General features: G+C 51.2%; 1 protein-coding gene across 8 annotated transcripts in view; it reads left to right on the top strand.

The window, feature by feature from the left end:
* The window catches only part of SBF1 (SET binding factor 1), a 1,208,265-nt gene that overhangs the window by 736,572 nt on the left and 447,201 nt on the right, over positions 1-24,492 (top strand). For all 8 annotated transcript variants that reach the window (XM_085653743.1, XM_085653740.1, XM_085653741.1 and 5 more), the window contains exon 24: positions 14,879-15,054. In XM_085653743.1, coding sequence (XP_085509869.1) covers positions 14,879-15,054 — 176 coding nt within the window. The remainder of the gene's footprint in view (positions 1-14,878; positions 15,055-24,492) is intronic.

The raw sequence follows: 24,492 nt of genomic DNA, 5'->3' as shown, positions 1-24,492 counted from the left end.
GGACCAGTTGATAGACACCCCCGCCAGACCCTCGAAGCGTACGAACTCCCGCAACAGCGGATTTAAATTCTCAGCGGGGTTGGCGACATAGAGCGTGACATCGTCCGCATATAGGGAAATCAGCAGGTTGCGAGAACTAAAACCAAGACCTCTCGCTGTGTGGTGTTGCCGTACCCGTGCCGCAAGAGGCTCCATAGCTATAGCAAAGAGTAATGGAGACAGGGGGCACCCCTGCCTAGTCCCGCGGGAGATGTCAAAAGGCTGGGAGATCAATCCGTTCACCCGCACTCGCGCCCTGGGAGCGGCGTATAATAGCCTGACCAAGTTTATGAAAAGGGGGCTAAATCCAATCCTGCCCAGGATCCTAAACAGGTAGGGCCATTCGAGCGAATCAAACGCTTTCGTAGCGTCTAAGAAAATGACCGCCGCCTGAATGGAAGGGTGCAGATAGTGTAGGACTGAAAATATCGTTCTGAGGTTGTGCGACGTGGCTCGGCCAGGGATAAACCCAGATTGATCGGGCAGCGCCACCATTGGCAACAAGGGCTGGAGCCTGTCCGCGACGAGTTTAGCGTAAATTTTAACATCCACGTTAATGAGGGATAGGGGGCGGTAGGAATCCAACAACCGGCAATCCTTGTCCGGCTTTAGCAACGTTATTATTAATGCTTCTCGCATGGAATCGGGAAGGGAACAGGTCTCCAAGTCCTCCGCAAAGACAGAGTGGAGTCTGGGGGCAAGCTCCGTGGCGTAGGTCTTATAGAAGGCTGGCGTCAGACCATGCGGGCCAGGGGCCTTGTTTGCAGGCATGCTTTTTATTACCTGTGCTATATCCCGAGCTGTGAAGGGGACATCCATATACCGACGATGGTGGTCGCTGAACCATACGATGGCTATAGAGTCTAAAAATGCGTCTAGGGATGCCGGGGCGGCAGTCTGTCTGGAGGTATATAGGGACGAGTAAAACTCTGCGAATGTATTAAGTACTGCTTCCTGCCCAAGAATAAGCGCCCCCTCACTGTTTTTAATGGAGTGTATATAAGTTGACTGCAAACGTGGAGTAATGAGCCGCGCTAGGGTTCTGCTAGGTCTGTCCCCCTCCCCATATCTACGTGCCTCCGCCTGCTTTCCCAAAAATTTCACCTCACGTTGCGCCTCGTCGCCGTACTCCAGCAGCTTTGCCCTCATCTGGACCGCCAGCTCTGGGGAAGGGTCAGCGCAGAACCGCACGTCCAACTCTTTTAACTCTCCCTCCAAGCCGCTCAGAGTTCCTCGGATGGCTTTCAGGACACCTGCCTGTCGAGAGATGCACTGGCCACGGATCACCACCTTAAATGCATCCCATAAAACGGCCTCAGTGGTCACCGACCCAGCATTTTTTTCAAAGTATGACACAATGTCCGACCTGACCTCCTCAGTGAAAGCCGCGTCTGTAAGCGCATGAGGGGGCAAACGCCAGGAAAACGCGCGAGTAGGGGCTTCAGGTACCCTCATCTCCAACAGGCAAGGGGCATGATCGGAAAGCGACCGTGCTTGAATGTCCACCCTCTCCACCCAGGAAGCCACATCCGGCGATACCAGCCAGTAGTCTAGGCGAGACCAAGCAGCATGTTGGCTCGTAATGCATGTCCCTACAGTATCAGTTGGGTGCCTTGATCTCCACACATCCGATAGCAACCCTTCCTCCATGATGTCTAAGATCGCCTGCCGGGCTCTAGTGTGAGTAGGCCCACCTGCACCTCTACGATCCAACCCATCAGAAAGCACCACATTGAAGTCCCCACCGAGAATAATCGTTGAACAATCCAACAACATGACCTGTGCCCACATCGCCCTGAAGAACTCGGGGTCATCCACATTAGGGCCGTAGATGGCCGCCAATACCAGTGCCCACCCCTGAAGTACGCCATGCGTGATAACGTATCGCCCCTCCTTGTCTAATAGAGTGTGGTGTTCCCGCCAGTCCAGCCCATTACGAATGAGGATCGCCACTCCTCTAGCGTAGTTAGAGTAGATGGCGGAGTACGCCCATGCCCATCGGGAGTGTTTCAGTCTAGGTGATGTAGTGGAATTAATATGTGTTTCCTGTAAAAAGCAGATATCCACCTTATGCCTAGCTAAGAACCCATGCATCAGTCTGGCCTTTTTGTAGTCCCCGAGTCCTCTAATGTTCCATGTCAGTAACCTAGCGCCTATCATCCCGCTGCCCGCTCCTCGCAGTAACCACCCCACCCGTGCGTAGCATGCTGTATAACTACCAGAGTGTACATCTCATGTAGGGAAAAGAGTCTACCTCTGCCCGTTGTACCAGCACGTGAATAACATTAAACATTCCAACTCCACCCCCCCCCCCCCCCCACCCGCCGCCCTCACCAACCCCCCAATCAGGTTGTGATAAATCCCCTCCATAGGCACGCCAAGCGTGTCGGCAACTTAAACACAAAAACAAAGGGAGACACCCCATGAGGGCGTGGTGCTCCAAGCGTACACCCCCGTTCGCACAGGGTGGCTGCACTATAGCAGTCCAGACACAGCTCCAGCGTTGACCACCCCACACAGCCCTCAGCCCACACCCCGGAGAAGCATTATAATGGGAGTACATGCCAGCAAGGCCACACAAAGAGCAGGGGCCGCCCTCCCTCGTCTGCCCCGAGGCTGATGCAGATCCACAAGGTCAACTGCAGGCTGAAAGGAACCGTTAGAGTACCAGCAGTGGAAGACACCCCATTAGGATATGGCACTTCGCCCATGGTCAATGAGATCACTCATTCTCACTTAGATGACTGTCTCCCACCCCCGTCCTTGGCGACCTCTGTCTCGCCCCTGCACCACCTAGGTGTTTAGCAAATTTTAGCGCCGACTTAGCATCTGTGAAATGATGTGTGGTGCCTTCGTGTGTCACTCTCAATTTAGCTGGATACAGCAGTGCGTATTGGACATTAGCTTGTATTAGCAGTTTTTTAGCAGGCAGAAATTCTTTACGGGCGGCCTGCACCAAGGGGGTGAAGTCAGGGTAAAAGGAGATGTTGTTGCCTCTATGCGTGATTTTACCCTTTTCCCTAGCAAGGCGTAAGATGATGTCTCTGTCTTGGAAATTGAGAAGCTTAACCAGAATGGGCCGCGGCGGCGCCCCCACCGGTGTTTTTTTCCCCAGCGATCTGTGTGCCCGTTCAACCGCAAATACCTGTGAAAGGGCAGGGTCAAAGAGTTCGTGAAGCAGGTCGGACACATACACCTCCATTCTGCCTGTGTTCGTCGTCTCCGGGACGCCCGTGATGCGAATGTTGGATCTGCGAGAGCGCGCTTCCAAATCATCCGTCTTGGCCCGGAGGAATTCCAGTTCTTTTTCTACAGATGTAAGTTGGCATTTGGTAGCTTGTTGGAACTCGCAGCACTCTGTATGCCTGTTTTCCAGGCCATCCAACCTGGTTTCATGCGTGTCAACCTGCTTTTTCACAGAGTCCAGTTGCGAGGACATGCCGTCCAGCTTGGCGTCTATGCTTTTGAGGCTCGATCTAACCTCCATCATCAGTTCCCTGAGATCCCCGTCCGAACTTGCCCCCTGCGACGATGACTCCGCCGGTTCCAGATCTGTCGCCCGCTGCTTGGCCTGACGCTTTTGTTCGAAAGTGAGTTTGGGCTGCTTGGCATCATTCTTCCCCCCCATTTCAATGGCCCAGAAGCGTTTGCCTTCGGGGGTATACCTCAAACGCAGCCACTCACCAATGCCAGGGAGCTACGTATCCAGCCTGCAGTGCCAGCGGCAGCACCCGGAACCCCAGGGGCACAACCCGCACTTCACGCAGTCACTGCTCAGCCGTCTCAGAGCTCAAGGATCACTGCACGTGCTTCCAGGTTCTAGTAGTTATGGCGACGGTGATATGCCAGCGACGGGGGTCTCCTACACTCGGGAACCAGACTACAGCAGGACCTCCGCAGGCACCCAGCTCTCAGCTCACAAGCGACGGGTCCACGCCCAGCGGAACCCCCACAGCATCCACACCCAGGAGGGACCGTAAAGTAGCGTACCTTGCTGTAGCACTGCCGCCGATCCGTCACCACCTCAGCACCACGCGGATCCACCTTCCTGGCCCAGCATCTGTGTGATTCATGGGCGGAAGTCGTCCACTTGGCGGTCTTTAGCTCGCAAACGGGTCCACCGCGACCCCCGCCAACAGCATAAGGGCTCTGGCTAGTAGCATGGGGTTCCGCAACCAGGAAGGGACCAGGAGTTACGCATTACCATCCATACCGAGCCGGGTGTCCACAGTATCCCGTCGCAGGCCCCCAGATCATGGGTGCAAGGGGTGTATGTATTTACAAGCGCTGAGCCGGCGCGAGCCCCCGCGGTTCTCAAACAGCAGAATGTCACGTCAGGCGCCGCTCCTGCATCCCTGGAACCATTCGGCACGGGCCACGGTGTCCCACTCACAGCGCGGCAGGGCCGGGCCCCTCACGGACCTCCCCGCACTCGCGTTGTCGCGCAGGCCCAGTTACCAACCAAGGGGGGAACATGCACAGCGCTCTCGTCGCCCGCCTCCGGAGCTCAGCCAGCGCTCGAGTATCCTCCGGCAGCAGCCATCCGCGCAGTCCCACCTCTGGTATTGCCGTCTCTCCTTGCAGGAATTTCCACTCGCCACAGGGCCCTCTCCGGTCCAGAGCGGGGAGACCTCCTTTACAGCCCGTCGCCCTCCCAGCGCCGAAGTCCTACACAAAATGGCGGCCTCGCCGTCCGGGTCCCCTCAATCAAGGCCCAGGCAAGAGTGTGTCATCCACGGTCCCCTCAGCCGGATAGATATGCCACGATGCTGCCGCTCCAGCATAGGATCGTCCCGTCGGCCCGTGCAGTTCAGGTCATCCTCTCCGTCTCGTCCCGGAGGCTGCGGCCCGGGCTCTCCCGCAAGGCCCTGTAATCCCCGATCTGTAGCAACTGCCGCAGGCCGTCGCAGGCCCCCAGGGTCGCGGACCTTAGAGTCGACCCGCACTCGGGCAGGATGTCCTGGGCCACAGCGCGGCCGCCTTCCACTCGGCAGCCCCCGAGTTTCGACAAGTGAGGCTCCGGGGTTTCCGCCGCCAGCCGGTGTGTGGTGCAGGACGCCGTGTGTGTCTGGAGCAGGATTATGAAAGGATTAATTGGTGCAGCCGGCGGAGCTCACTCACAGAGCGGCCATCTCGCTGCCCGGTTGGCCACGCCCCCCCCCAGTCATTTTAATACATATAGTGGACATCAGTCATTACGAGATGTCTAACAATATAGTGGCTGCACCGAACCCAGTCATGTTTGGTATCAAACATGTTGGACTCATACCCCAACTCTGATGATCTCATGTACTGGGGGCTCCCTTGGACTCATACCCCAAACATGATTCTGCCCTCCTGTTGCTGAGCTAAGCTCGAGCAGGGGAAGGTAGAATAATAGCTTTCCTTTCACAGGGAGGTGTGACCACCTCCCAGACAAGACATAGTGTATTGGGCTGGGGTGGGGGCGCTTGCCAGCACCACCAGACTGCTTTGAAGGGCACATTTGGTACCCTCCTTGCATACTCCAGTTTGAGCCAGTTCAGGGAGCCTTTGGCTCCCTTTCTGGTGTGAAACTGAACAAAGGACATGAGAGTTTATCCTCCCTTCTGTCCAGCTCTTCCTCTGGGAGGGACCCCTTAGTCGTCCCAACCCTTTCCATAGGGTGCTTATGGGCTTACCTGAGGGTGGTTCCTTAGATTTGTTGTGGAACAACACTCAAGCCTGAAACCACATCACTCTTCAACCGTCTGGACAGTTCGACTTCGCTGGATTTCACCAGAAACAGAGAGTGCACCAAGGGAGACTCCTGCTCCTGATCTCTCTGTTCTGCAAATCTTTGTCTGTGCTTCTTCCAGGATCTTCAACAGACCTGTGATCAAGGACACCCAAAGAAATCTCCCTTGGAGTGAAGGATTCACTCCCGTGCATCTGCAGGCACCGCAACGGGCTGACCTGTTTGCTACTCCTGATGTCTCACGGACTTCGAAAGGCTCAGCAATACAGGCGGTGATTCTACAACTCCCTCGAGGCCTGACCTGTCCTCTCTGCAGTTTTGCACATCCCCCGTGTGAACCGCTGGGACCAAACTCCTGTACACTGTGTCGACTTGCCATTGCCAAGGCTTGTTGGCTCTGCACTCCAGAGATCTTCGGGCTACATGATGCACCAGCCTCCAGCATCTCGTCCTGCCAAGTACAGCGTCCTCACCGCATCGTATTCACCATGGGTCTTCCTTCTTATTGAGCTGCTCAAGGTTCTCTTGTGACTCCTGTGCCTACGATCTCTGGGTCCTTCTCAGGGTCTTCTCCCGCTTCAGTATGCTTCCCTGCTTGCTCAGGGCCAGCTCTGACTCTCCTGCTTGTGGTGAGTCCCTTGGGTCTTGCTGGTCCCAAAGTTGCTCCTCCTTCGTTCTCCACCAGTTGCAGCTACCAGTGCTGGTTGGTGCTTCCACCGGACACAGACTCTGTGGTCACCGAAATCCGACGTGGGACAGCTGGTGCACGGCTCCTGGTCTACCTAAGCGTCACCTGGTCCTAACCACTGCAGCGACAAGGGCCCCATCAACTCGCCTGAACTGTCTGACATCGGTGTGCATTGCTCTTCTGTGCCTCCAAGTCACTCCTGAATGGTATAGGCTCTGTCCCCTCTGCTTGCAGGTTCTTCACTATTAGAATCCGCCCTTGGGTTCCACCAGACCTTTTCACCTTCTTCTCCAGAGGCACTTTTCTCCAAGTCTTCCATTGTCTACAGAGGTTTCTGATGTGTCTTCAGCTCTATGCACCTGGCTTCCATGATGTAGGTAACCTGGTCTTTGGAACATCCATGGGTGGGGTGTCTCTCCAACCTTCTGTCCTCCGAGGTCCTCTGGGAAGAGTCCTCTAACTGCAACACAACTCCTCCATTGACTTTCATTGTGCATGCGGCTGTGTTTCCACTCTGCACACAGCCTCCCTGGGGTTCCTAGGTGCATACCTTGGTTGGTTCCTTCTGTCCCCGGCTTCTCTGGGTCTTCTGGTCCTAGTCCCGTCCTCTCATTCAATTTGCATTCCACTTTCCTAGTATATGGTTTGGTCTCCCCGTGGAGACCACTGTATTTTGTACTACTTACCTTATTGCAATTGAAGTATTGATGTGTATTTATGTTGATATGTCCGGTCAGGAGCTATATCAATGTGCTAGTGAGTGTTGTGTAATAAATAGACATATTTTTATATAGACACTGTGTGGTTATTTTTCGTTTAACCTACACTACATGATTAAACTGGCAAAACAAGCTGCTTAACTCTGCTACAAGATGAGCCTGAACGCTGCTGTCCACAGCTACCATTTTGGGAGCTTTCTGTGGTTATCAAAGACTACTAAAATCACCATATGTGTTACCTGGATTAATGCAAGGTGCATCACTTATATCAGTGTGCACCATATACTAAGCCAGCCTCCTACATAGATATTCACCTATTGATAACAAAATAACCTTCTCCGAGGTTTTGCCGAGGGAAGTTACAAGGCTAAATATCTATTTAGAGATATCAGTCCATACTGTTGAGTCACACTCGAAACACCTCAGTACAAAAAGCTTGCAAAACTAGCATTTCCTTGGCTCCAGCACTGCTCGGCCCATCGTGGAATTCTTTACAGCCCAATCTACATCAAATATTATATGAAAACAGTTGTTCCTTTTGTATCATTCATGCAAGACGTTACCATAATTCACAGGAATAACTGAATGAATCAACCAGGATAATGAATAGCGAAAAGAACATTACACATAGTAATGATAGATTACTTTAGTTTCAATTAAGACAGAGACATTTGATTTCATAATGATTTCAGTTTGGAAAATTGAAAAATCCATTACTACAGAGATCAGTAATGGGAACGATAAATGAAAAATCTGGGTAGAGGTTTAAAACCGGTGCTGAAAAGTGAATATGTGAGAAGTGGACGGCAGAACACTGAGTGGCGCACGAGATGGCACAGGGCTTAGAATCAACTGCAGCGTGGCATACGCACAAGAGCCCAAATAAATTAAGATTAAACATGGCAACTGTGTGCACCAAATTATAAAGAGAGTAAAACTGATTAAAATATCGGGGGGCCATCAGTTTGACCATTGTGTTTACACCAATGTGAAAACAAAGCTGAATGCTGTAGTAAAAAACAATTACAAGGAAATAAGTTGGGTATTTAAAAGAAAGAATTCTAATGAAGAAGACTTACACATAAACAGTACTGGAAATCAAAGACAAATGGAAATTGGTAGACACCAATAACAGTTTATCAACAAAATACAATAAATAATACTACATTTTCAAGCGATGTTGGCCAACCAGTCCCCATTTTTCATATTTAATTCGTCCATAATTGACATATTTAACACAAGCAATCCATTTAAAATCCAGAATAGACATGAATGTTGATAATTCACCTTCCTGTGTATGTGCCATAATCTACTCCATGACATGCCAGCATATGACATTGTGCGAATGTTTCACACAACTATCAAGTTCCCTCTCCACAAAAGTGAAGCCAATAGATGCTGCATTTCTCTGTTGAAATGAATTGTAAAGCCTTTTTATTCTTTCATGCATTTGGACTGTTGGTTGGCTCAGTAGTCCATACCCAACAAACCGGTACTCCAGTCTTTGCTGAACAGTCTTCAATTAACATCTGAACAGGATCCAATCTGGGAGAAGACAAATTGCCTCTATCAATGATGTATCAGCATGGGTGTAGAACAGTTGCATTCAGTCCCGTTTTTGAATGAGGACTCTTACCATCTAGTTTTTGCTTCTAAGTGTTAAAAAGATAGTCGCCAGCATGGCTTAGATTCTATGGATAATTACAAAAAACAGTGGTCCTCAAATGATTTAGATAGGGATGAAAATAAATATAGTCCAGAATCGGTACTATATTAAGGATGTCCAGCCGGACAGCCAATTTAATTCTTCAATAAAACAATACAGATATACAACAACAAAAATACTTGTGGGACACAGTCCTGCATCCGCTAAGAACAATGACATTTACAAAACACACAAAGACATTTCAGGCAAGACAAAGGAGCTTATTTGCATTATCCAATGTTTTAAGCTTTTTCAAAACAGCAATTGCACTTTTTTACGCAATGGATTGATGTGCATGCTGTTTTAACTAAGGTCGACGACGTTTCGGTCCTGTTAAGAGGATACTAGGATCATCATCAGGACAGTGATATGCACAGGCCTGATTGTTAAAGAAATTGCCTGTGGGAGAAACAAGGGGTGATGTAAAGAAAAAGATAAGCGGTGATTGGAAAAGGAGAGAGAGAGAAGATAATTAGAGATGTAAAATGGCAGCTGCGATAAAGGTACAATAATAGTGCCAAGTTAACGAACTGGTGTAGGAACATGCATCTGATTGCGGTGAGGGTTGGTCAGAATGAGACTAGGGGAAAGTGAAACGCAAGTGAAGCGGGTGACATGCGTTTTAAAAAACGAATGACGAATGATTCGGCGCGCAAGGTCTAAGCGCCGGAAGGGATCAGGCATTAGAAGGTGCCTACGGAATGGTCACTATGTGCTGACAACAAGCCTCGACAGGGACAAACAATACAACGGCGACCGCTTACCGTAGTAAGGAGTCCGTATGCACAGCGTGTGCAACGCCTCGGAGGTGTAAACCGCACTACAAGCGTCAAGGGTGAGGTCCGGCGGTGAAAACAGGATTACAGTTATGAACGTGAAATTACTGAAACATGAAAAGACCGCGTTAGGCAGGAAGGCCGTGAGCATAGTGGATCAAACGGGGCAGTGAGGGAGGCCGGGTACCTGGAATAGAAGGAACCGGGAGTAAAGACCACTTATTGACATTCCAACGGAGTTAGTGGCTCAGGTTCGTGAAAACGTGACAATGCACTGTAAAGGAAGGAAGCTACGAATTAGAAGGCAAAACACCTATGGGAGGAGCAGTGACGGAAAGTGAAATGAACGCTTACCGAAATAAGACCAGGTCCTCTGATACAGTTAGCCGAGTGACAAAGTTGCAGTGAGGACGTGCAGGTATAAATGCTATGGAAGCGTGTGGGGCACTAGAACGTGTAAACGCGTCGCCATGTTGGAAGAACCACAATAGAAAGGGAAAATAGACTAAAAATTGTTCAGAAAAAAAGTAGAAAGCAAGGATTTCAAAACAACACGCTGTAGTTTGCGTGGGAGACAGATTCTTTCTCAGGAATGAACAATATTTAAAAAGGATAATATACTTGAAAGACAGTTTTACGGTTCTATAAGCAACTAATGCCCAATATTTCAAAAATGGCAAAAAGGGAAAACAAAGTAATCAACCTACGACAAATTTAAATGTAAGCAGTAGACTGTAGAAACAGCAAAGTGGTACAAAGTGAATTAATCGGTCATGATCAGAGATACAAGGAGGGCATTGTAAAATGGCAAAAGGTGGTTTAAGCAAGGGGTGTTAACCGTGAGCTAGAGAATTGAGGGTCATGGAAATGTACAAAATTGTGACAGGGGTAATTAAAGCAATTTTGTAAAACAGGAATTAACAACAACCACAGAGGAAGTACAGAAACCTGTAAGGAAAATTCCAAAAAATCAAAGAGTTACAGTGTATTCAAATGAGGTTGGTCCAGTCCTCATTGCGATTCAGGCCTTGCCTGATGCTGTTGGTACGAATAATCATTCTCAATTCTTCTTTGTTCAAACTTTTTGCAATGTCACCACCTCTTGGTGGTCGTTTGATGGTTTTGATAACTGTCCACTTGATGTCGTCCTCTGAGTGACCCATTTCAGAAAAATGTTCGACAAGGGGGGCATTGGGGGTTTTACACCGTACTCTGCTTCTGTGCTGGCCAATGCGTAATTTTACTTTTTGTGTTGTTTGGCCAATGTAAACTTTGTTGCATGGACAGGAAATTAAATAAATAACATTGCTGGTATTACAGTTGGAGAAAGAATTCAAGGTAATAGAAACATTGTTAAATACAAAATCTTTTCCTTCCATAGTTGTACTACATACATTGCAATTGCCACATTTCGCATGACCAATAAGAGGCGCAAGACCCCAATGCGCATCAAGGGTTACCATTGGGCGAGGTGAGGGAAGGGCAGCTCTTACTAAATGGTCCTTGAAGTTACGGTTCTTTTGGAAGGCAAACAAAGGTCGCTCTATTGAGAGGTTGCCAGCATTCAGTACTGGCCAGTGTTGCAAGATAGATTTGTGAATTTGATTTGAAGCAGGGGAGAAGGTAGTCACACAAACAATACGATTGGTGTTGGTTTTGATTCTAGGTGACAAAAGAACTTCCCTCGGGCAATACCATGCTCGTTTTTGTGCGTTTCGTACTAGTCTCTTTGGGTAGCCACGGGCTCTGAGTTTTTTAGTGAGAGTGGAAGCTTCGAAGAAGTAATCTTCTTTGGAGAAGCAATTGCGTCTGATACGCAGAAATTGGGAATATGGTAGAGAGTCTCTTAAAGCTCGAGGGTGGTGACTTTCATAGCAGAGTAATGTATTCCTCTCAGTACTTTTTCTGTAAAGTTTTGTGAGTAATTCTCCATTGGAGTGATATATGGTTAGGTCAAGAAATCGGATATGCGATCTGTCATGTGTGTTGGTGAAATTGAGGCCAGAGCAGTTATTATTCAGCCAGTGGACAAATTGAGAAAGTGTAGCCTCATTATGATGCCAAATCAGGAAAATATCGTCTATGTAGCGCCGCCACAAGGTGATACCTGTGAGGAATGGGTTAGTGGTAGAGAGAATGGAAGTCATTTCTAAGTGGTCCATGTAAAGAATGGCTAAGTTAGGTGCAAAAACTGCACCCATCGAAGTGCCTTTGACTTGTTGGTAAAATTCATTCTCAAAACTGAAGAAGTTGCGGGTCAGATAGAGTAATAACTGCTCTGGCCACAATTGCTTCTCCAAAGAAGATTACTTCTTCGAAGCTTCCACTCTCTCTAAAAAACTCAGAGCCCGTGGCTTCCCAAAGAGACTAGTACGAAACGCACAAAAACGAGCATGGTATTGCCCGAGGGAAGTTCTTTTGTCATCTAGAATCAAAACCAACACCAATCGTATAGTTTGTGTGACTACCTTCTCCCCTGCTTCAAATCAAATTCGCCAATCTATCTTGCAACACTGGCCAGTACTGAATGCTGGCAACCTCTCAATAGAGCGACCTTTGTTTGCCTTCCAAAAGAACCGTAACCTCAAGGACCATTTAGTAAGGAGTGCCCTTCCCTCACCTCGCCCAATGGTAACCCTTGATGCGCATTGGGGTCTTGCGCCTCTTATTGGTCATGCGAAATGTGGCAATTGCAATGTATGTAGTACAACTATGGAAGGAAAAGATTTTGTATTTAACAATGTTTCTATTACCTTGAATTCTTTCTCCAACTGTAATACCAGCAATGTCATTTATTTAATTTCCTGTCCATGCAACAAAGTTTACATTGGCCAAACAACACAAAAAGTCAAATTACGCATTGGCCAGCACAGAAGCAGAGTACGGTGTAAAACTCCCAATGCCCCCCTTGTCGAAATTTTTTCTGAAATGGGTCACTCAGAGGACAACATCAAGTGGACAGTTATCAAAACCATCAAACGACCACCAAGAGGTGGTGAAATCGCAAAAATTTTGAACAAAGAAGAAATGGGAATGATTATTCGTACCAACAGCATCAGGCAAGGCCTGAATCGCAATGAGGACTGGACCAACCTCATTTGAATACACTGTAACTCTTTGATTTTTTGGAATTTTTCTTACAGGTTTCTGTACTTCCTCTGTGGTTGTTGTTAATTCCTGTTTTACAAAATTGCTTTAATTACCCCTGTCACAATTTTGTACTTTTCCATGACCCTCAATTCTCTAGCTCACGGTTAACACCCCTTGCTTAAACCACCTTTTGCCATTTTACAATGCCCTCCTTGTATCTCTGATCATGACCGATTAATTCACTTTGTACCACTTTGCTGTTTCTACAGTCTACTGCTTACATTTAAATTTGTCGTAGGTTGATTACTTTGTTTTCCCTTTTTGCCATTTTCAAAATATTAGGCATTAGTTGCTTATTGAACCGTAAAACTGTCTTTCAAGTATATTATCCTTTTTAACTATTGTTCATTCCTGAGAAAGAATCTGTCTCCCACGCAAACTACAGCGTGTTGTTTTGAAATCCTCGCTTTCTACTTTTTTTCTGAACAATTCTTAGTCTATTTTCCCTTTCTATTGTGGTTCTTCCAACATGGCGGCGCGTTCACACGTTCTAGTGCCCCACACGCTTCGATAGCATTTATACCTGCACGTCCTCACTGCAACTTTGTCACTCGGCTAACTGTATCAGAGGACCTGGTCTTATTTCGGTAAGCGTTAATTTCACTTTCCGTCACTGCTCCTCCCATAGGTGTTTTGTCTTCTAATTCGTAGCTTGCTTCCCTTACAGTGCATTGTCACGTTTTCACAAACCTGAGCCACTAACTCCGTTGGATTGTCAATAAGTGGTCTTTACTCCCGGTTCCTTCTATGCAAGGTACCCTGCCTCCCTCACTGCCCCGTTTGATCCACTATGCTCACGGCCTTCCTGCCTAACACGGTCTTTTCATGTTTCAGTAATTTCACGTTCATAACCGTAATCCTGTTTTCACCGCCGGACCTCACCCTTGACGCTTGTAGCGCGGTTTACACCTCCGAGGCGTTGCATACGGACTCCTTACTACGGTAAGCGGTCCCCGTTGTATTGTTCGTCCCTGTCGAGGCTTGTTGTCAGCACATAAGGACCATTCCGTAGGCACCTTCTAATGCCTGATCCCTTCCGGCGCTTATACCTTGCGCTCCGAATCATTCGTCATTCGTTTTTTAAAACGCATGTCACCCACTTCACTTGCGTTTCACTTTCCCCTAGTCTCATTCTGACCAACCCTCACCGCAATCAGACGCATGTTCCTACACAAGTGTGTTAGCTTGGCACTATTATTGTACCTTTATCGCAGCTGCCATTTTACATCTCTAATTATCTTCTCTCTCTCTCTCTCTCCTTTTCCAATCACCGCTTATCTTTTTCTTTACATCACCCCTTGTTTCTCCCACAGCCAATTTCTTTAACAATCAGGCCTGTACATATCACTGTCCTGATGATGATCCTAGTATCCTCTTAACAGGATCGAAACGTCGTCGACCTTAGTTAAAACAGCATGCACATCAATCCATTGCGTAAAAAAGTGCAATTGCTGTTTTGAAAAAGCTTAAAACATGGGATAATGCAAATAAGCTCCTTTGTCTTGCCTGAAATGTCTTTGTGTGTTATGTAAATGTCATTGTTCTTAGCGGATGCAGGACTGTGTCCCACAAGTATTTTTGTTGTTGTATATCTGCATTGTTTTATTGAAGAATTAAATTTGTTGTCCGGCTGGACATCCTTAATATAGTACCGATTCTGGACTATATTTATTTTCATCCCTATCTAAATCATTTGAGGACCACTGTTTTTTGTAATTGATTACTACCCAAGGCCCTCGATTACCTTTTGGGTTCCCTTGTCCTTTTTGAATATAGATTCTATAGATATGCTTAATTAATGGACTCCAACTCAAAATTTGGTGCTTGTGAACAACTTGGGCAAAAACGTTCAGAAAAAGCAGGTGGCTGTATTCTAACATCTAAGCAGGAACATACTTGTAATAAGACTGTAACATTTCCATCAGTGCTGCTCTTCTTTCAGTTGCCACATTTCCACAACTCCTCTTGGTGATTCCTGTCTGGACTTCAGGTCTCGTGACAGCAGATCAATGGACTTTGTGAGAGGTGAAATAGGGTTTAGTGTATATGTCTGCCTGATAGGCCAAATTTGTTTTGTCTTTGCAGTTGATGAGGATTGCCTTTGATGAAGAAGTAGCATCAGAAAGTTCAGAAATTTTCCGGAAACATCTTCACAAATTACGTTATCCTCAGCACGTACAAGGAACTTTCGCTTTTACCGTGGGGCAGGTACCCATACAGACTCTGCAGCCAAAGCAGAAGGAGAAGAACCCATCCCTCAAGTAAGTCTTCCTTTCATTGGCTTTTCACTAAAGACTGGTATTTTGTTGAAACTATTTTTGCCTCTTAATGCATCCTTTTGCATGCAAAGAATTTCCATCTTTATCCTTCTGTTTAAAATCTCTCATATTTAATCATTATATCAATCTTACTGTTACATAAAACCTATAAGGTCAAGTGCAATGTGGGTTAGATAAACTTCTTTGTTTCTTTGACCTTATCCATCTTTGTACTGGATAATTATACTGCAGCACAACCTTGGCTCTGGGCCGAGTATAGCTTTTTGCTCATGTTTCAAATGCTTTGAAACTGCCACTGTGTGGGTAGGTATTTTGATACTCTAGAGCTGATGGAATGCACAGGTCAAAAGTCTGCTACATAGGGGGTCGAATCATATATATGAAATAATTAGGCATTCATGTTGCCACATACATATAGGTCCTCTGACCTCGCACTCTGATTTCTAGAAGCCTGTCATCTTCTCTACATTGTTGCATGCAGAGCTTCATGCACAGTTCTCACATTTATGGTCCTTTGCTACCCTTTTTGGAAGTATTTTCCATTTTTTGAGGGTTTCGTGGATGCCAAGTTTCAGACCCTTCATAAGGGATTTTATGTTCCTCGAAGCAGGTGCGTGTTTCAGGGCATTGGTCCATTTAACTCACCAGTCCTTAAATTCTAAGCTATCACCCTAACCTAACACCTGCTCTTGCCATTCGCCTTAATCAGTTGCCTGGTATTCAACAGTAGATGCTTGCTGGATTTAACTCCAGAGACTTCCCGTTGGTTTTTGTCGTAAAGTCCTTTGAGCAGCCTTATGAATCATAACTTCTGGGCTTGGCAGTGATGCGTTTTGAGGCCACTGAGTGTGTTTCTCTTGAGATGTTCTTTTTTTTTTTTTTTTAAACTTTATTTTTCGTTTTAATACAAACAATCAAATTTCACCCCCCTCCCCCCGACATCAGAAATAAGTAGTACATCCAGATCCAATCAGCAATCATATACATATGTGGTACCTTAGGGCGAGGCAGGCCTTCGGCCATAGCGCGAGGGTATCCGGGTCTGCCCCGCTCAATGTCGCACAGGATCTGCCTCTCCTTCATCACCTCCCCCCTCCGACAATAGCGGGGAATACAGCTCCCCACTCGTTCCCTCCGACTCACTCTGCAGCGATTGCCCCTCCTCCGCCAATCCCTCCATACACAGAACTCGCCACTCCAGAAGGTCCCCCTGCAACTTCTCATCTCTCCTAGAGCACTGCATATGCGTTTCTTCCGCCAGCGACCATTCCCTCACATCCCAGAGCCACCTCTCGAGCTCCGGGGCCTTTCGACCCATCCAGGTAATTGCGACCCTACGTCTCGCTAAAACCAACATTAACTGCAGCAGTTTATAGGCTAGTCTCCGTTTCCTCGGTTTGGGAACCAGAGCCAACAGGCAGTGTAGGGGTGTCCGCTGGATTCGGAGGCCAGTGGCGGCCGCAACGCGACCCACTACTCCCACCCAGAACGTCTCCACCAGCGGGCAGTCCCAGGCCAGGTGCAAGAATCCCGCCCCCGGTGCTCCGCACCGGGGGCAGTCATCCCCCCTGCCCGTTCCAAACCTACTCAGCGCCTTCGGGGTAAGGTAAGTGCGATGCATAAAATTAAAATGGGTGAGCTTAAACCGCGCGTTACAGGATACTTTCCTTGTCAAGGCCCCGATTCGCGTTCGTTGTCCCTGGTCCAGAGGCTCACCCAAATCCGCTTCCCAGGCCGCCCACGCCGGAGGCGCCGAATCGCGTTTCATCGCCGCGTATAACAATGCAATTAGTCTACGGCCCCGGCCGCACATCAGGATTACATTAAGAGTCTGCGTCATCGGGGGCATCTCCGGGCACTGCGGCCAGACCGAACGCACCACCGCTCACAGCCCTTGATAATGCAGGTATTGTCCCCCTCGAATGACAGAAAGGTCTCCGAGGGGTACAGATCCGCCAACACTTCACAACCCCCCTCTCTCCAGTCCCGGTATGACACCTGGCGCTCTAGTTCCACCATGGGGGCCAGGATCCAAATCGGTAAATCCCTATGGAAGGGCGCCCTACCCAAGACCCGCTCGACAAACCGCTGCCATACCCGCGCCGTGTTTGTCACCACGTAGGGCAGCGCAGCGTCCGCCCCCGACCCCCTCATCAAAGCCAAGTGAAGGTCCGTCGCCCTGCCCGCCAGCAATCGCGTCTCCCACACATCCGTGTCCGCAAACCATCTAGCTGCCGGGAGGAGCTGCGCTGCATAATAATATAAATCGAAACGTGGGGCCTCCAATCCCCCCTCTTCATAGGCGCGCACGACTGTCCGGAGGGCCACCCTACTGCGTCCTCCCGCCCAGAGCAAGGAGGTCAGTAGTGAATTAAGGGTCCGGAAAACCCTAGGAGGGAGAGGACATAGCGTGTTCTGCAGGACGTACAAGGTCCGTGGCAGCATTACCATCTTGGCTACCGACAGGCGTCCCATCAGAGACAGCGGCAGGGCGTTCCAAAACGTCACTGACTGCCTCAATGAGGCGAGCACTCGATCCATATTCCGTGCAAGCGCCAATCCCTCCGTGGCGGCCACCTGAATACCCAAATACCGGAAACTCACCCGTTCCCAGCGCAACCCCAGCTCCGGCAGGTCCTCGCAGGGCGTTGCATCAAATCCCGAAAGCGGGAATATAAGAGATTTGCTACGGTTTATTCTCAGGCCCGACCCCTCACCAAAACGGTCCAGGTGACGCAGCAGGACCGGAAGTGCCTCCGTCGGAGCCCGTAGGTAAAATAAGGCGTCGTCCGCATAGAGCGATATCACATTCCTCGTATCCCCCACCTGGATACCCCATTGCTCCATTTCCGCCCTAATCGTGACAGCGAACGGCTCAATTGCCAGCGCAAATAGTAGCGGCGAGAGGGGGCACCCCTGTCGCGTGCCCCGTCCCAGCCGCCACTCCTCCGATCGCGCAGCACCCAGGCGCACCCTCGCCCTCGGGGCGCTGTATAACAGCTGTATCCACCGACGGAAGTTGGGCCCTAGGCCCACCCTCCGGAGGACCTCCTGCAGGTACGCCCAATCAACGGTATCAAACGCCTTGGCTAAATCGATAGAGACCAATACCGTCCGCTCTTCCCGACTCCTCACTTCATGCTGTATGTGGTTCAGGCGTTGGAGATTCATAGCCGTATTCCTCCCCGGGATAAACCCACATTGGTCTTGGTGCACTAGGTGGGCCATATGGGGAGCCAGCCTGGCGGCCAACAATTTCGTTAGGATTTTCACATCCGTATTCAACATGGTGATCGGGCGATAGGACGACGGGTCATACTTATCACCCCCTGGTTTGAGTATCATACAGATTTCGCCCTGGGCCATGGTCCGTGGGAGTTCACCCCTCTCCAATGCCGCCTGGAACACCTGCAGCAGGAGAGGCGCCAGTTCCCCCGCAAACTCTTGATAAAACTCTGATGGAAACCCATCACTGCCGGGTGATTTAGCACGTGGCAAGCGGGCCAGCGCTCCCCGGACCTCCGCCAAGGTCAAGCCCTCCTCTAAACCCTCCCGATCCGAATCCGCCAGAGTCGGCATCGTCAGCCCTTGTAAATATGGCAGATAGTGGGCCTCCGAGATATCTGGGGCCGCTTCATACACCCGCCGCAAGTGAGCCTGGAGCACCCCCAGCAGCTCCTGCTCCGAGCCTACCACACGTCCGGTGGAGTCCCGCAGAGCCACAATACGCTCGGGAGCCTGTTCTCGCCGCAGGATCCATGCTAGCAACCGTCCCGACTTATCCCCCTCTCTATGGAGGCGCTGCCTATATTGGCCCAGAGTAAACTTATCCAACCTGGCCAAGGTGTCCTGCACCCGTGCCCGAGCCTCCCCTTCCTCCCGCTGTTGCGCCGCATCGGGGTCCCCCACCCTCTGGATCTGCTGGAGGAGGTCCTCTTCCCTCTGTAGGTCCCGGAGAAGCTGCTTCCGGACCCCGTAGGTGAGCCCCATACATGCGCCCCGCACCACTGCCTTAAGGGCTTCCCACTTCGTGGCTACTGACAGGTCTCCCTCTCCCCAATTGAGGGCTGCATAGTCCCCTATGGCAGCCGCCACGTGCTCCCTCCCCACCTGGTCCCGGAGGAGGTCCGCCGGCAGCCTCCAAGTCCGAAGGCGGACCACCGGGGGTCCCCACTGGACCATGCACGCCACCGGCGAGTGATCCGACAGGAAGCGGGCCAGGTGTGTGACCTCCACTGACATATCCCGCCGCTCATCCGCCACTAAAACCCGATCCAACCGACTATAGGTGTGGTGCGTGGGAGAAAAGCAGGTGAACACCCTCTGTGTGGGGTTCTTTTGGCGCCAAACATCCACCACCCCTATGTTGGCCATCACCCGTGTGAGTTGGTCAGTCATACGCGGTTTTGTCCCCCCCCGGGGGGGGGCCCTATCCAATACCGGGTCCAGGACACAATTGAAATCACCACACCAGAGTATCAGGGTCCCCAGATCATACGTCAACACATCCTGCAAGGCCCCGAAAAATGCAGGGTCATCAATATTGGGGGCGTAGGAATTCAAAATGACTATGTCCCTACCATCCAAACGCGCCCGGAGGAGCAGGTACCGACCTTCGACGTCCGCCTCGACATATCGGACGGCGAACGGCACCCCTGGCGCCACCCAAATCAGGACCCCTCTGGCATATGTAGAGTAGGAGAAATGAAACAGTTGTCCCCGCCATTTTCTCCCCAACTTCTGCGCCCCTTCATCCATTAGGTGGGTCTCCTGCAGGCACGCTATCGATACTTTGTGCCGCCGGAGGAAGGAGAGGACCCTATATCGCTTTGTGCACGTGCCGAGCCCCCTCACATTCCAGCTCAAAAACTTATATCCCATGATCTCTTAAGCATCCCACCCCGCCTCGGCCTCTCCCTCCCTACGTAGCCCCACCTCGGTACCTGATCTACAATATAACTGATGTCATCAACTGTCCCCATCAACATCCCCCCCAACAGTACCCCCCTCCCCCCACCCTCGAGCACTATGTCAGCAACAACCAAACCTGCCCATATGCCCATACCCTGCTGGTGCCAGGACGTGCACAGCCACCCCATTCACACACCCAAACTAAACCCCCGCGCGCAAACCACCACACCTCCCCCCACCCCGATCCCCGCTCCGACCCCGTTACCAGCCATTCATGCCAGGCGCGCCCTGATCAAATCTCCCCTCAACACCCAGTCCCCCCTATCACAGTCCCTCTCGCCCCAGTTCTTAGATTCCACATAGACGGCAACACCCCTCCCGGGTCCCCGGCTCAGCCCCCACCCAATCTAGTACCGACACCGCAACCCAGGGTAGTGTCACAGTTCTTTCCAGATGCTCCAGTCCAGGGCGACAGGTTGCTTCAAGCGGGCTCCCCCCGACCCGGAGTCTCAACCCCCACAGTTTCCGGGATCACCAGGGTTGCGGCTACGACCTCTCCCCCCGAGGCCAGCAGCGTGTCCGGGACCAAGATGTCGTCGGGGCCCACCGGGCGTCCCGCGGATGGCTCCGGCCCCTCCTCCGCTCCCTCCAGTCCCATCTGCAACGCCCCGTCAGCCCCCACTGTCACTCTGCCACCGTCCAGTCCTGCCACCGGCCCCGCGGTATTCCTGCGCCTGTTAGGACGTCTCCGCTGTGGCCGCATGCTCCACACCTCACGGGGGCCCCTCTCTGCTCCCGACGGGACATCCTCTCCCCGGGCTTCCAACCACTCCCAGGCCTCCCCCGGGGACTCAAAGAAGTGAGCCCTCCCCTGACACAGTACCTTGAGCTTGGCGGGATAGAGCAGCATGTATTGCAGGTTCATCTTCCGTAGCTTCTGTTTAACCCCCATGAATGACTTTCGTTGTTCCTGCACCTGCTGGTTATAGTCAGGGTAAATGGAGATCCTGCTGTTCTCATACATGAGATTCGCCACCTCCCTCGCCGCCTTTAAAATACAGTCCCTGTCGCGGTAATTGAGGATTTTGGCAATGATGGCCCGGGGAGGGGCCCCCGGCCGCGGCGGTGGCACCAGTGCCCTGTGTGCCCGCTCGATAACGAAGACGTCCGACAGCCCCCTCAGGCACAGACTCGTGCGAATCCAACGTTCTAGGTACCGTTCAGCGTTGCCTTCCTCCGCCCGTTCCGGCACTCCAACGACCCGAATGTTACTGCGGCGGGCCCTCCCTTCCGCATCTTCCGCCCTCCGTTCCAGGGCAGCAGTCGTAGCCCTAAGCTGCCCGACCGTCTGTGTGAGGGTCTTCACCTCTCCCTTCAGGTGCGCTATATCTCCTTCTGCATCGGCCACTTTATCCGCTACGTTTCGGAGATCTGTCCTGAGCAAGTTCACATCAATGGAGACCGTTTCGATTTGCCGCTCTAGCGCCGAATGGGACCCCTGTATCGCTTTTAGCAACTCCGCACGGGAGGGTTCCACCGGGTCGTCCTCCGCCCTGCTTAGGCCCGTCTGCCGCGTAAGGCGCTGGGATGGCAGTCTCTGCGTGGTATATTGCGTGATCGTGTTCGGCTGTGTCGATCGAGACATCTTGCCCCTCGTCATCCCCGAGTCCTCCCGAGGCGCTCAAGGCCTCCGCGAGTCCGCTCAGGGCCCCAAAGTTGGCTCCCTCCTCCGACCGCGGGAGGTTCTCAAGCAAGGAATAAGGAGTTAGGAGCCGGGGGCTGGGGGCTGCGCCGACCCTCCTCCGCCACCACTCCTTGGGGCGACCGCCCGAGTCCAGCAGCACCCCGGCGGCAAATCCAGTATCCGGAGCAGGCCGCCCAGCGCTAGGCCGCGCCCCGTCTCGCAGCGTCCAGTTCTCTCCCCTCCGAGGTGGTCCAGGCGCAGCCGGCCAATCCCCACCTGGCCTCTCAGATCCGGAACCTTCGTAGGACTCCGCAGTAGGGCCCCGGCGAGAGCCCAGCCCAGGGAAACCTCCAGCGGCCTCCCCGCGCGGCCAGCCCCCGTGTCTCCCGCAGCTCCGCACCTCGGGGCCCCACGGCGCCACAGGTACGGTCCCTCGCCGCCAGTCCCGAGCACCAGGTACTCCCTCGCAGGATCGGTACCAGCCGCACCTCGTCTCCAGTCGGGCCCGGCAGCCCCTCCGCTCCGTCCCCCGCCGCTCTCACCAGCTCCCAGTCGCGGGCCTCTCCGCCAACCTCCTCACCAGGTCGCCGATCCCACAGTGAGAGCAGGCCGGACCCGCCGCACCAGGCTCCGCTGCCCTCCGCAACTGTGCCAGGTCTGTCAGAGGCCCGATTCGGCCTCCTGCAACGTTCCGGGGGTGCCCAGGCGGCAGCGCCGTCCCCGCAGGATGTCCGCTTGGGGTCAGTCTCGTCCACCCCGGCGTCCAGAAGTAGGCCCCAGACCGCGGCCTCGCGCCGTCCGTACCCCGGACGGGGAACACAGGATCCACTCTTCGGCCCCCCCGTCAGGTACTCGCGGAGGCTCCGGACCTCGAGCCCCCTCGCCTCGTACTGGTGCAGGATGCCGCTCTCACCACGCGAGGAAGGTCGTTCGGCCGGTCAAGGCACCTCCTCCGGGGCTCCGCCGTGTATCACGCTCCGGCCGTCCACAGCGTCCGGGAGCAGGCCCCAGACCCCGGCCTCCCGTGATCTCGTTGCCGGGCAGGCGACCTCGGGCTCCGCGCCCCAGCGGCACCACAGGGTTCCCGCTCCACTACACACCGGAGCAATCCCCAGGGCTCAGGGGGTCGATGCCCTCTCCATTCGGCGGCCCAGGGGTCCTGGCAGGATCGTTGTAACAGGATTTTAGGGTCAATGGAGCGAGAGCCGGTGGAGCTCACGTCCTGTCGGCCATGCTGCTTGGCCACGCCCCCTCTTGAGATGTTCTTTGACACCCAAGCATTAAGCTTTGCTTGAAGCTACTATTGAGGAATATCCCTGATTTATAAGAATAGTTTCCTTTGAGAACATCTCCCTGTGTTTTGTCCAAAATGACCTTCAGCATCTCATTGACATTTTGCATGAGATGTCCTTAAGGGCTGTGGCTTGTGCTTCACCCTACATTGTTTGTCAGAACCCCTTGTTAGGCATCACCAGCATATGGAAGTTATTTCCAGCTACTCTGTGGTTATTGTACTTTAACCTGAGAACTGGTTTGGATTTTTGCATGATTGACTATAAGGGGGTGACTGTTTTCTCTCTGCTATTAATGGTGCGTACACATTCAGGTTTTTCACTGAACTTCATCTTACTATGTCATATCTTTTGTGCCTAATTAGCAAAAGTATTAGTCGCTACATGTGCCTTCCTTACAGGTATGTTTCTCTGATGTGATTTTCAAAGTGGAGTTGGAGACCCACCATTTAGACAGCCCATGATGCCGAGATATATCTAATAGAATGAATGTTTTACCACTTCCTTACAGAATTTTCCTAGGCTCTCCTTCCTCTTAGAGTTGATTCTACTCCATGCAAGATATTTGATTTTGGTTAATGTCAACAAACTCATTTATTTAGTCATTCTGTTACCGTTCTATTTCCTCATCTTCAGGACATTTAGTTAGAAAGTACTTATTCTTTTGTTTACAGCAGGTGGCTGCCATACTATGAAGGGTGTAAGGAAATATCTTTTTGTATGGTCACCCCCAAGTTTTTGGACTGATGCTGCATTTTCTAGCATGGCATTAAATAGTTTCGGACCCGAATCTGCCTAGTTGTACCTACACTCTGTAGGAGATTCCACCGGACCAGTGGTGAATTGGATGCAGGAGACCACAAGAGGACGCATAGGTGCTGATGTCACACGCCACTGCTCTGCTCCGCAAGGGTTGCAAGGTGGCCGATCTAGCTCCCTGGCCCTCAGCCAATTCGTATATTTGGTGGACCTCATGTGGCTAAGTGTGGCGTAGAAGTGTGGATTACTGTTGCTATAAGTACTTGCCTCATCCTTTAATAGCTGTTGCTTGAGGACATATTAGCAGACAAGCTCCTTCTGTCCATTGTAGGAAAGTGCCCTCTTTTTGCATGGTTGCCCCCACGTTTTGCCAAACTGTTGATGTACTTTGACTGAGGGTGCCCTGGGTTCCTGGCAACCAGGTACCCAGGGCCTATGTTCTTTCCCTAAACAGCATTAAGAAAAAAAAAAACATTGGCACTCTTTGGCCACATGTCAGTCCCTTGTACATAGTACCAAGGTCACTGTGGCAAGAGAAGGCCTCTAAGGGCTGCAGCAGTTATTGTTCCGCCCTGTACCTTTACACACACACACACCTTGCCATTGCAGGCTGCATGTTTTGGTGCAGAGCAAAGTGAAGAGTCGACATGGCACACATCCCTGTGTGCCATGCCTACAACCCACTGCCCTGTCATAGGTCAGCCCCCCCTAGCTGGGTGCACTATACCAGTGGTGAGGGTACAGGTGCATGAGCCCTCTACCTCTACAGTATCT

Source organism: Triturus cristatus, chromosome 4_1 (genome assembly GCF_964204655.1).
Source record: "Triturus cristatus chromosome 4_1, aTriCri1.1, whole genome shotgun sequence".
In the NCBI taxonomy this organism is placed as follows: Eukaryota; Metazoa; Chordata; class Amphibia; order Caudata; family Salamandridae; genus Triturus; species Triturus cristatus.
The sequence above is the reverse complement of the archived record's forward strand: the minus strand, read 5'-3'. Positions and strand labels throughout refer to the sequence as shown.